Source organism: Astatotilapia calliptera, chromosome 7 (assembly GCF_964374335.1).
Source record: "Astatotilapia calliptera chromosome 7, fAstCal68.1, whole genome shotgun sequence".
Lineage (NCBI taxonomy): Eukaryota > Metazoa > Chordata > Actinopteri > Cichliformes > Cichlidae > Astatotilapia > Astatotilapia calliptera.
The window spans coordinates 26351572-26365082 of record NC_137428.1 but is presented as its reverse complement, the minus strand read 5'-3'; the positions used below and the strand labels follow the sequence as shown (position 1 = coordinate 26365082).

Genomic DNA, 13511 nt, shown 5'->3' with positions numbered 1-13511 from the left:
AAGCATCCATACATTGGAAATCATTTTCATTTCTCTTTCAGTCTCCCTCTCTTCGTTTTTACACTGTTAACTTCATATGTATAGTGTCACACAGGTGCTTTTACGTAATTGAATGTTGTCATTTTGTTTATGCATTGTGAATGTAAAAGCCCAACAAGGGAAACGTGTTGGAAATAGGCAACAGCTATATACTATGTGCTGCACATCTGTCTCATGCTCCATATATGTTAAACTGCATTGCCCCTTTAAGAAAAATAAGAAAATGCGTTTTCAAGTATGCTTTTAAATCTCTTCACCTTTTAGTAACTTACATCAAACTTGAGCTTCGCAGTTTTTGGGTTTTTTTTGTTTGTTTTGTAGCAAATATTATTTGTAAAACTCATGTTTTGTACATTTGTGGTTTGTGTAGTGCGGTTGTTTCTCTATGTGCTGTACTGTAAGTCCCTTTGGGCTGGGACTTATCTGCATGACACACCACCATGACATAACCAACCCTCTTTTTCTATATATAGTGTCACACAGGTGGAAAAACGTCATCAGTATTTAAACGGCACTCCAGTGATACAACTGGTCAGGATGGAAAAAGACTGTGGAGCAGTTTCAACTATAGAAATGCATCATGTTTCAGACGAGTTAAATATTATTGTGTAATTTATGGTTGATTTACCACATTTGAGGAGAAATTAAAAATCATAGCTTATAGCAAAAAGCACAAGAGCAAACACAACAATATTTTAAGGTCTGATATTAAAGTTTTAGAGTAAAGTAAGAAAACGCAAATAGAAAAAAATGCTGCTACAACTCACTTTAAAATCATTTTTTTAATAATCAAACAAGAGTGAAAGATCTATAACGTGTCAGTAATGTCAAACTCACAATATGGGTCATGGGCCATATGCAGCCCACTTTGATCATAAGTGGGCTGGACCAGTGAAACTCTCCTTTCTGTCTGTGTAAAGACATTTAACTACACACTGAATCCCTAAGACATCTTAACATAAGAAAAAGAAGTGCAGTTACAACAGCACAGCTGTTTTTCTATGCCATATACTATACTGTTGTAGTAAATGAAAGAAAGTTCAGGTATAAACTGTAAGAAAATGTTTGACAGAAATGTTAAAAATTACAAAAAAAGTTCAGGTATGAAAACAGAAATAAATTATTCATTGACAGAAAATGTCCTATTTTATATTTAATTTTTTGTTTGTTTGTTTTTTATCTTACTGCGTATCCATTGTAAAGAAAGAAAAAGAAAAAAAGAAAATACGTTTTTATAGTAGATAAAATGACTTTTCTGTCATTTATTTGTTTTTTGTATTACACAGTTATTTTGGTGCAGTGTGAATGTCCTTCATCAGTAAAAAAAAACCAAAAAAAAAAAAAAACCTCTGTGCTATGTCCTTGATGACCAGTTTAATCCTAAATATTTATTAACGTCATTCATATCCTGTCTGTCTGACATACAGTGACTAATTCAAGCTGCACATTTAACAGCATATTTTCATTTTTTTTAATAAATCTAATCACAGTTTGGTTTCGTATGATATGATTCTATTGGCGTACTTCTCAGTCACGTCTTCTCTTTTGGGTTTGCAATGCATCTTATCAAATTCTGCAGCGATCTCCAGCGGTGTCTTATTTTTGATTTCGGGGACGTTGAACTTCATATAAAGCCCACAGATGAAGCAAGAAAACAGAAAAATGAGAAAGCAAAAGTAATCCAGTTTCTCCTGGAAATAAAGCATTTGGAGGCAATTTGTCAGTCCTTGTGCTTGACACATTTCAAATGATCTTAAAAATATGCCACATTTTACATACTTTTAACATACTTACCACTAGGATGGGGAAGACCATCCCAACCACAAACAGGACTAACCAGTTGAGGCTGCAAGAGATTGTGTACGCAGCCGATCTGAAAGGCTGAGCAAAGAGTTCCCCTGGAAGACTAGGTGTAACTCCAACTTTGGGGAAAATGTACATGCTACAATAAGATCTCCTCATTGTTTGGTCAAAAAGAAAAACTTCTTGGTGTTAATTTTACAGTCTTTAGAAATATTAGCTTGAGAGACAAACGTACCTGGACCAATGGCAAAAAAGACTATACAGAGGAAAATAAGGACCATGCTGCAGTACGGCATCCAGGAGACCTGACTCTGAGGAAAACAAAAGGGTTTAAGTTTGTTTATTTATTCAAATATGCAGATGTATATACTATCTGTCAAAGGTTTCAGAACACCCCAATTTTTCCAGTCATTTATCACAATTCAAGTCATTCAAGTCCAGTGAATAGTTTGAAATGGTACAAAGGTAAGTGGTCAACTGCCAGATGTTTTTTTTTTTTTTGTGAAGGTAAGTTTACCCAAAACTAAAAAATAATATACATTTCAAAATTATTTAAAAAAGGTCTTTTTCGGGGAACACAAAATGGGTTAACAATTTAAAGCTGTCGTTCAGCAATGGAGGTTGATCAACCATTGAAAGCTGGTGCTACTAATTGCAACTTTTCTGGATTACTTACTGGCCCCTCTGTCTGCATAAAAGCAGTGCTGGAACACACTGTGGTACCATGCCCTCGTGAGCATCAGTTGAACAGTATTGTACTACAGAAAGTGTGTGGCTACAAAAATGGCGAGAAAAATGGAAGAGAGACAGACCATCATAGCACCTAAAAATGTAGGTCTTTCCTACAGAGAAATTGCAAAGAAAGTAAAGGTGTCAGTGAGTACAGTTCCCTTCGACATCAAAAGGCACTCAGAAACTCAGACGGGAAGAGCTCTGGCAGACCCAAAGCCACAACTGAATCAGAGGACGAGTTTCTGAGAGTTAACAGTTTGCGTGATAGGCGGCTCACAGGACAACAGTTTCAAGCACAGCTTAATAGAGGTCGTAATAAGCAAGTCCCAGTTTCAACTGTGAAGAGAAGACTTTGAGCAGGTTTAACAGGACAAGTAGCAATAAGAAAGCCATTGCTAAGAATAATCAGAATAAGACAAAAGGCTTGCCTGGGCCATGAAACACTGCCATTGCACTACTGAAGACTGGAAAAAGGTATTATGGACTAATCAAAATTTGAAATCTTCCCATCATAACTACCCTTTCGAGTAGGCGAAAGGATGGTTTCACAGTGTGTGGTATCAACTGTCAAATGTGGGGAAGGAAATTTGATGGTGAGAGTGAAAGGGACCCTGAACCAAAACGGCTACCACAGCTTTCTGCAGCCCCAAGCAACACCCTCGGGTATGCGCCTAGTTGGGGTTTATCCTACAGCAAGATAATGACCCAAAAGATAAGTCCAAGCTTTACCAGAACTACCTCAGGAAAAAAAGAATGAGATAATTAGCTTGAAAACATGGAGAGGCCAGCACAGGCTCCAGACTGAAACCCCATCAAGCTGGTTTGGGATGAACTGGAAAGAAGAGTGAAAGCAAAGCAATCTACAAGTGTCACACATTTATGGGAACTTCTGCAAAAGATATGGGAAGAACTTCCTGAAGAATATTGGATTTCTATTGCAGAAAAAATGCCACGGGTGTGTTCAGCTGTTATATCTGCCAAAGCTGGCTACTTTGATAAATCAAAACTTTAGAATACATTTTTGTCTATAAATTGATTCCATGATTTCTCTTTTAACTCCAACAGCTTATTTGTACTATGCTTTCATTTCAGGGTGTAATGAGACATTAAACAGCGTAATTTTCAATTAAAAAATGGAAAAAAAATAATGTGTCCTAAAACATTTGACTGGTAGTGTATATATAAATATATTTTTAAAAGTGGTTAGTTTTGCAGTGACTTACTTGCAGGTACAAAGTGATGGTGAGGAAAACTAGTGTCACAGACATTCCTGCGTAGCCTCTGAAGAGCAGGGCCGTTTTTCCTGTTCTGTTAATAATCATGAACTGCAACATGAGAACAGATTTAGCCTGCTGCTGTAAATGTTTTGCACAGAATTAAAATTAAACAATTAATTAAACAGCCACATGGGGGAGCTACGATTACACATGAAAACAGCTGCCACAAGGCATTTACATCACTGGTGAGACCTCCAGACGTTTTTTCCCTTAAATGATTTGATACATCAGCAGGAAGTAAATAAAACAAACATTAATGAAAGAGTGTTTACAGGATGTTAAACACAAAGTTTCCCTAAAATTGGCTTGTGCTAAGTGACTAACATTTCAACAGAAGTCTGAACAAAGAAATGACGATGAGTCATAGGACACAAGTTGCCCTTGTTAGTTTTTGTCCACTCTGGCTCCACCTGCTGAAATGCTAGTCTGTTTGCACAAATAAACACCTTTGGATCAGTCATTGTGCTGCACTACTTTTTGTCCTTTAAAGTTTGTCGTTCTTGAGCTGAGCACCTATATTTTGCTGGACAGTCCGTTTTTTATTGGATACAAACATGATTGGATATCAGTGAAAGAGTACTTACACAGAATACAACAGTAGAAAATTCACAGAGCCCTGTCCCCAAGGCAGTGTATCGTAACTTTTCTTCTGGGATTCCCGCCGCACGAAACACATCAAAAGAATAAAAGTACACCTGTAGAGAAGTTAAACATACACAGATAAGAAACTGTGTAATGTTTCTATTCATTTTACTGAAACTGGCCAGTTTTCCTGCTGAATATTTCACTGTTATTGTTAGTTATGTATTTATTACATTTTATTATATTTAGACATTACAGGATTTTTTGAAAGAACATAATCTAAAAAAGGAGATTACAGAGACTGGTGAAAGAAAGACTCCTCTCTTTCTAGCATATACACTCACAGCATTGATGCCACAGAGCTGCACTGAGGTGAAAGTTACAGCGACAGTGATCAGCTGCCAGCGGATCGTTTTGTTCTGAATCAGCTCCAACACTGAGTAGCTGCGGACACTCTGCAGGGCAGCTTTCTCCTCCAGCATCTCCTCGATCTCTCTGCTGTAGTCCTTATTGCCCCAAAGCTGCTTTAAAGCTAAGGTGGCATGAAAAAACATGAGATTTAAATGGTAAGTTAACAGTCACTAAGTAAAAAAAATCCCCTAAGGCTAAAAATGTTTTTGTACACCTTTTTCACAGGTTCGTTGGTCTCCTCTGTCCAGCAACAGGAAGCTGGGAGATTCTGGCAGGAAGAACAGGGTGATGAGTTGAAACAACCCAGTGAAACCGATGAAACCAAGCAGCCAGGGCCACAGCTTCTCTGTACCAAGTAACTCACTGCAAGTATAACATCAATAGTCAAGTTATCACAGGTTAATATCTAAAATAGCAACATGCTTCCAAAAACACAGTTATGAAAAGTTTTAAAGGGACAAAGATTTTTGCATATAATTCTTTCATACATGGTAACAAAGTGCAATAAATTGCACTTAAATACATTGCAAATAATCCATCCATCCATTTTCATCCGCTTTGTCCGGGGCCGGGTCGCGGGGGCAGCAGCCTAAGCAAAGAGGCCCAGACCTCCCTCTCCCCAGCCACCTCCTCCAGCTTATCCGGGGGAATACCAAGGCGTTCCCAGGCCAGCCGAGAGATATAATCTCTCCAGCGTGTCCTGGGTCTGCCCCGGGGCCTCCTCCCGGTGGGACATGCCTGGAACACCTCACCCAGGAGGCGCCCAGGGGGCATCCTTGTCAGATGCCCGAACCACCTCAGCTGGCTCCTTTCGATGTGGAGCAGCAGCTGCTCTACTCTGAGCCCCTCCCGGATGGCCGAACTTCTCACCCTATCTCTAAGGGAGAGGCCAGCCACCCTTCGGAGGAAGCTCATTTCTGCCGCTTGTATCCGCGATCTCGTTCTTTCGGTCACTACCCACAGCTCGTGGCCATAGGTGAGGGTAGGGACGTAGATCGACCGGTAAATTGAGAGCTTCGCTTTTACACTCAGCTCCCTCTTCACCACGACGGACCGGTGCAGCGTCTGCATTACTGCAGCTGCAGCCCCAATCCGTCTGTCGATCTCCGGCTCCCTTCTCCCATCACTCGCGAACAAGACCCCGAGATACTTGAACTCCTCCACTTGGGGCAGGAACTCATCCCCGACCCGGAGTGGGCACTCCACCCTTTTCCGGCTGAGAACCATGGCCTCAGATTTGGAGGTGCTGATCCTCATTCCCGCTGCTTCACACTCGGCTGCGAACCGCTCCAGTGCGAGCTGGAGGCCCTCACCCGATGAAGCCAACAGAACCACATCATCTGCAAAAATCAGAGATGAGATTCTGAGGCCACCAAAGCGAAAGCCCTCCGCCACTTGGCTGCGCCTAGAAATCCTGTCCATAAAAATTATGAACAGAACCGGAGACAAAGGGCAGCCCTGGCGGAGCCCATCACCCACCAGGAACGAGTCCGACTTATTGCCGGCAATGCGAACCAAGCTCTTGCAACAGTTGTATAGGGATCGAATGGCCCGTAGCAATGGGCCAGACACCCCATATTCCCTCAACACCTCCCACAGGACACCCCGAGGGACACGGTCGAATGCCTTCTCCAAGTCCACAAAACACATGTAGACTGGTTGGGCATACTCCCATGCACCCTCAAGTATCCTGGAGAGGATAAAGAGCTGGTCCAGTGTTCCGCGACCAGGACGAAAACCGCATTGTTCCTCCTGTATCCGAGGTTCGACTAACGGACGAACTCTCCTCTCCAGCACCCTGGCATAGACTTTCCCAGGGAGGCTGAGGAGTGTGATCCCCCTGTAGTTGGAACACACCCTCCGGTCCCCTTTCTTGAAGATGGGGACCACCACCCCGGTCTGCCAGTCCACAGGTACTGCCCCTGATCTCCACGCAACATTGCAGAGGCGTGTCAACCAGGACAGCCCAACAACGTCCAGAGCCTTCAGGAACTCGGGGCGGACCTCATCAACACCAGGGGCTCTGCCACCAAGAAGTTGTTTAACTGCCTCAGTGACCTCGCCCCCGGAAATTGGCGGGTCATTCCCCTCATCCCCAGACTCTGCTTCCTCCTCGGAAAACGTGTCAGTGGGATTAAGGAGGTCTTCGAAGTATTCCTTCCACCGCCTGACAATTTTCTCAGTCGACGTCAGCAGCGCTCCGCCAGCACTATACACAGTGCAGGTAGAGCACCGCTTTCCCCTCCTGAGACGTCTGACGGTTTGCCAGAATCTCTTCGAGGCAGCCCGAAAGTCTTTTTCCATGGCCTCTCCGAACTCCTCCCACACCCGAGTTTTTGCTTCAGCCACTGCCCGAGCCGCATTCCGCTTGGCCTGTCGATACCTGTCGGCTGCCTCCGGAGTCCCACTGTCATGATCCTGGGTCCTTTTGACCCAGCGTTTTGTGTTTTCTCTTCACGATTTTGGTTCTGTTCTCTAATTGGTGTTTACCCTGTTCCCCCCGTGTGTTCCTGTTTTATTGTGAAGGTCTGCATCTTATGTGAGTGTTTTCAGTTTGCCTCCCTGGTCTCGTCATGTTAATCACTCCCAGCTGTGTCTCCCACCTGTGTGTAATCTCCCTGTGTTCTGAGTGTATTTAAGTTGTATTTTCTGTCTTAGTAATCGCTGGTTCGTCTGTGTTGTTTCCCCTCGGTCTCCCTGCGTCTCCCCGTATGTATTTCTCCGGACCTCCCTGCATCCTCATTCTGGTTTGTCTTATTAGTTTACCCAGTTTAGGTTTCCGGTTTCATGTTTTGTCGCCACCGCTGTTTGTACTTACACCCCTGTAAATAAACACTCACCTGCACCAGAGCTGCCGCCTTTTGGGCCCTTACTACAAATCCACACGGCTTGCCCCGCAAACCGTGACAGAACGAACCAGCCACCATGGACCCAGCGGCAGTCAATCCGTCCGAGGAGCTCCAGGATGACATCGGCTACAATGTGGAGATCCTCCTCGGGCTGTGGCTGGAGAATCCTCCGTACGAGCTTCGCCGCGCCGTGGAAGGTCGGCTACAACGTCTCTTTTCCGGCCTGCCATGGCTACTGAATTCACTTCCTCCGACCATACAGGCTTTTCTCCGGCACACACCTCACCTTCTCTCAGCCACTCCTGCCTCACTGCCCGACTCGCCGGATGTGATCTTGCCCGGCCCGTCGGAGCCGTCTGCGGGGAGGAAACGCCGATCGCGCCGCAAGCGCGCCACCCCACAGCCGTACGTTCGGGCTTCTAAATCACCGGCTGTGGTGAGTGAGGACTCTTTTTCATTTTCAGACTGCATGACAGGGGCGGATGTCAACGCGAGCTGCTTATCGCCTGTGCAGCTACCGGCAGCTCAGTTAGCTCCCCCGCAGCCACTCTCAGCTCGGTTAGCTCCCCCGCAGCCACTCTCAGCTCAGTTAGCTCCCCCGCAGCCACTCTCAGCTCAGTTAGCTCCCCCGCAGCCAGTGCTCCTTTCAGTTCAGTCTCCAGTGCCACCCTCAGTTCAGTCTCCAGTGCCACCCTCAGTTCAGTCTCCAGTGCCGCCTGTAGCGCAGGCCCCAGTAGCTCCAGTGCCACCTGTAGCGCAGGCCCCAGTAGCTCCAGTGCCGCCTGTAGCGCAGGCCCCAGTAGCTCCAGTGCCGCCTGTAGCGCAGGCCCCAGTAGCTCCAGTGCCCCCGCTACCCGTAGCTCTGGCTCCAGCAGTACCGGTTCCACTCATTCACTCCATGCAGGGAGAAGATTTAAGGTCCAGTCAGGGAGTTTCTCGCGCTTTAGCTGCTTCAAGCACCGTTCTGCACTCCAGGGCTTCCCCAGAGGCTAGGTCTCAGTCCCCAGCTGATTCTGGACCCCTGAAGATTAAGCAGCCCTCAGAGAACAACTCCGTGTCAGTGCTGTCTGAGCAGGGCCAGTGCTCAGCACAGCACCTATTGCCTTCATGTCTGCCAGAGGACTCCATGCCTGCTGGCTTTGTGATGGCTTCTGCTGGAGGGTCCAAGGGGCCCGTTCAGCCACCTGTCTCAGCTGGAGGGCCCGAGGAGCCCGTCCAGCCACCTGCTGCAGCATCATCATCATCCTCGCCGGCTGCAGCATCATCATCATCCTCGCCGGCTGCAGCATCATCATCATCCTCGTCTGGTCCAGCCTCAGAGCCTTCAGCCTCGTCTGGTCCAGCCTCAGAGCCTTCAGCCTCGTCTGGTCCAGCCTCATCCGAGTCTTCATCCTCGCCTGGTCCAGCCTCATCCGAGTCTTCATCCTCGCCTGGTCCAGCTTCATCCGAGTCTTCATCCTCGCCTGGTCCAGCTTCATCCGAGTCTTCATCCTCGCCTGGTCCAGCTTCATCCGAGTCTTCATCCTCGCCTGGTCCAGCCTCATCCGAGTCTTCATCCTCGCCTGGTCCAGCCTCTGCAGCCTCGCCTGGTCCGGATCACCATCGCCTGAGTGGCCGCCGTTGCCTTCCGCACGGCCGGCCCCCGGACCGCCATCGCCTGAGTGGCCGCCGTTGCCGTCCGCACGGTCGGACCCCTAAACTGTTTTGGACTCCTGTGCTGTCGGCCCCCTGAACTCTTCTGTATTGGGCTCTGTTTTTTCCTGTGTTCTGGTGTGCTTCGTTTCTTTTGGTTTTGGGCTCGTTTTTTGTTTTTGTCTTTTGGCCTTCTGGTGCTCCGGTTTTGTTTTGCTTCGAGCCCTCCTTCCTGGGCCCCCGCCGCCCCCCCTGGTCGGGTTGTTTTCTGTTTTTTCTGGCTGTTTTGTTTCTTGTTGGGCTGTCTGGAGCCAGCCTTTGAGGGGGGGGGGGTACTGTCATGATCCTGGGTCCTTTTGACCCAGCGTTTTGTGTTTTCTCTTCGCGATTTTGGTTCTGTTCTCTAATTGGTGTTTACCCTGTTCCCCCCGTGTGTTCCTGTTTTATTGTGAAGGTCTGCATCTTATGTGAGTGTTTTCAGTTTGCCTCCCTGGTCTCGTCATGTTAATCACTCCCAGCTGTGTCTCCCACCTGTGTATAATCTCCCTGTGTTCTGAGTGTATTTAAGTTGTATTTTCTGTCTTAGTAATCGCTGGTTCGTCTGTGTTGTTTCCCCTCGGTCTCCCTGCGTCTCCTCGTATGTATTTCTCCGGACCTCCCTGCATCCTCATTCTGGTTTGTCTTATTAGTTTACCCAGTTTAGGTTTCCGGTTTCATGTTTTGTCGCCACCGCTGTTTGTACTTACACCCCTGTAAATAAACACTCACCTGCACCAGAGCTGCCGCCTTTTGGGTCCTTACTACAAATCCACACGGCTTGCCCCGCAAACCGTGACACCCACAGGCTAACCAAGCCCGATAGGACTCCTTCTTCAGCCTGGTGGCTCCCTTCACCTCTGGTGTCCACCATTTGGTTCGGGGATTACCACCACGGCAGGCACCAACCACCTTGCGGCCGCAGCTCAATGCAGCAGCTTCGGCAATGGAGACGCTGAACATGGTCCATTCGGACTCAATGTCCCCAGTCTCCCTCGGAATGCTGTTGAAGCTCTGCCGGAGGTGTGCGTTGAAGATCTCGCGGACTGGGGCCTGAAACTGAAGCGGGACCTGCGCAGTCATGTTCACTCAAATGTCCCTGATGTACCATCCAACCCTGTTCCCTCCACTCCCACATCACTTTAGCCTCCTTCACTGCCTTTGAAGTGTGGCCATCCATCCCTGCAACTATCACTTTTTTGTTCTTTTTCCTTTTTTTGCAATTGCAAATAATACGAACCATAAAGGACTGTTTTTCAGAAATACAGTTAAATACTATAAAAACCTTAAAGTAGTGATGTTGTGTAGAATGCAAATAAAAGCTGAATGCAAATGATTTTCAAATTTCAGATTTTGTTCAAAATAGAAAAGATATGTTGTTTAAAATTTCATGTAAAATATTAGCTCATGATGAATTTCATGGCAACAAGACAGCTCAAAAAAGCTGGGAATGTGCAATGAAAGGCTGGGAAATTAAGTTTTACTAAGGAGTTGAAGGAACATTTTGCATCTAATTAGGCTAACGGTAACAAGTGAAAAGAGCATCTTACAGAGAAATGGCCAGATGAAATTTACCAATCCACAAAAAAATGTCTACAAATATGTGAATATGTCCCACATTGTAATACCACATGATCTGACCCTTTGCAGTCCTGTTGCATTGGCTGCAGTGACTCAGTCAAAATTAAGACCTGACTGAAATGCTGTGGTGAGCTCTTAAGAAAGCTAAATGAATGCCCAAAGCAGTGCTGTGAAGAAGAGTGAGCCAAATTTCCTCCACAATGAGAGAATGATGATGTTATACAGAAAATGATTACTTCTGGTTATTTCTGCTGAAGGTGTTAGAATCACGAGATGTACTTAGTTTTTCACAGGACTGTGAGATACTTTCGTTTTCACATGTAGGCTACCTCACCTGATCCCCAGCAGTTGGCCAGAGAACTTCCCCAAAGACATGAAGGAACCAATGAACACGCCAACAATCCCTTTCAGCTTCCGAGGAGCGATTTCCATGACGTACATTGGATAAACTGCAAGACTGGCTCCTAAAGTAACAGGAAAAATCAACAACACACATACACAATCTGACCAGATTCAATGAGGTGACAGTTTGGACAGCCGGGAAACTAGCTCCAGTGAGTTTGCTCAAAAGGTTACCTGAATTAATGCCAAAGAAAAATCGTCCTGCCATGATCATCTCAAAGGACATGGCTGTTTTACTCAAGAGCATCAACACGCTGCCAAGTATAGCCACAAAGGTGTTTAACAAAAGGCATCGCTTTCTATGGGACAGGAAAACAGAGACTTAGAGCCTGAGGCCAACGCAGAACATCTATTTATGCATGTCTTTGACAGTGCCATGTTAATAGCTAAACAGAATATGGAATTTTTATGCTCATGTACACCAACCTGCCAAATTTTGACGCCAGTGAACCAGCTGTTAGCGACCCCAGTAAACCCCCAATGCAGAAAATGGACACTGTGAAGGACCAGATGAGCGAGAGCTGCCATGGCTCCAGGGAGAGACCGTATCTTTGCACGCATGTTTGCTTCACCAGCTCCTTTATAAACTACAACAAGGTGAACAGGTATAGACTTGTCTATGCATGCTGAAAATACAGCTTAAGGTTGTCTGTATTTTAATTTAGTAAAGTATCTCACTTACAACAGAGGGGGAGGTCATCACAGACACGCTGTATCCATAATGAAATGTCCCACCGATACCACACACAAAAATGGCAGCAAATACAACAGGATAAGCTACCTGTAAAAATGTTTTTAAAGAAATCAAGAAATGTTTTTATGGAAAATGTAGGTACATTTTGTTTAACGTCAATCATGCTAAATAATCAAATTTTAATTTTTCAATACCACATTTCCCTAAACTTACATCTGTCAGTCTGTATGTTCAATTATTTTTATGGATTGTGTCAATTCTCCATATACAGCAGTCATTTAAATATCAAAAAAAAGAAGTTTTCCTTTCATTTATATGCTTGAGCTAGCCATTCACAATTCAAAAAACATAATGTAAACATAAAAATAGTTTTAACTGTCACCTACCAGGAGTCCTAAGTGCTGAATCATTGTTGTAGGTCTGTCGCTTTCGGGTGAGAAGTCTTTTCAGATCATTCACATGGATGCAGCACACATTTAACTGAGCGCTGAAATGATTAACTTTTTTCTGGGCCAAAGAATAAAAGGTGTTTGGAACAAAAACAACAACTTAAAAAGTTATGTGTCTGATGTGGAATAAGTCATGTGGGCATGACTTTTGTTTGCTTAAGGATTCTGCCCAGTGATCATGAAAGACCCTTAACCCTCTCCAGGCAGAAGTTGCAGATTTGCAACAGTTAAAAACTAACAACCTGATTACCCCACATACATATTTAATGAGTTTTTTTTTACTCAGAAGTACCACTGCAGGACTTGGTTGTGCATTAGCAACAAAAAACTTAATTTGGGCCTGAGAGGGTTAACAGGCTGCTTTAAAGAAAAGTTATTTATTGTCCTGCAATCTGTTTAAAAGTTTGAAAAAGTTACACAGAGAGAGACAAAGACGTGATTATGAAGTTAAGCCAAAACCTTTAACCTATTTTTATTTGTCTCAAAGCTTAGTGGAGAATTGCATCACAAAACACAACAGGAAAATCATCTCATGGAAGGGATACAGAGCCATAAGTCTCAAAAGAAAGGTTACATTTTGGAAAATGTATTAGCTATCCAGACAGGGAAAACCTCAGTGTCAGTTGTCAGTAAACATTAAGCTACAACCAACATAACTTCCTTAATGTTTGCACATACCTCATTCAGTTATACAAACAGTGAACAGGAGAAACTGGATGTTGCTGGAAGATTCTTCAGCAAAGAAAGAAACACATTGGTCTTGCTCTTTTGTTTTGTAAAAAAAAAATATTGTGTGGGAGTTTCTTTTTATTCTAAATCCTTTGTTAATTGTGTATAGTAATCTGTCTTTGAAAGGCACAGTGAGATGTCTATTTATTCAAAGTGTTGCTTCTTAGGTTTGATACCCAAATTAAGCTGTTTCAGTCGTTTCCACTAGAAAAACAAGAGTGGCCCAACACACCTATTATTACAAAACTCTGGTTCAGAGTCAGAATCACAAATATAAAGTATCAACGAACGATCA

General features: G+C 44.6%; 1 protein-coding gene across 1 annotated transcript; it reads right to left on the bottom strand.

Moving 5' to 3' along the window:
• Positions 1-806: 806 nt before the first annotated feature.
• Positions 807-12841, bottom strand: slc2a11l (solute carrier family 2 member 11, like). The gene is made up of 12 exons (XM_026173989.2): positions 12425-12841; positions 12027-12125; positions 11771-11931; positions 11519-11643; positions 11277-11406; positions 5059-5207; positions 4778-4965; positions 4436-4546; positions 3798-3899; positions 2078-2153; positions 1834-1961; positions 807-1730 (listed from the first exon to the last, which is right to left on the bottom strand). The coding sequence occupies exons 1-12, from the start codon at positions 12446-12448 to the stop codon at positions 1524-1526; spliced, it is 1500 nt and encodes a 499-aa protein (XP_026029774.1). The 5' UTR covers positions 12449-12841; the 3' UTR covers positions 807-1523.
• Positions 12842-13511: the final 670 nt, after the last annotated feature.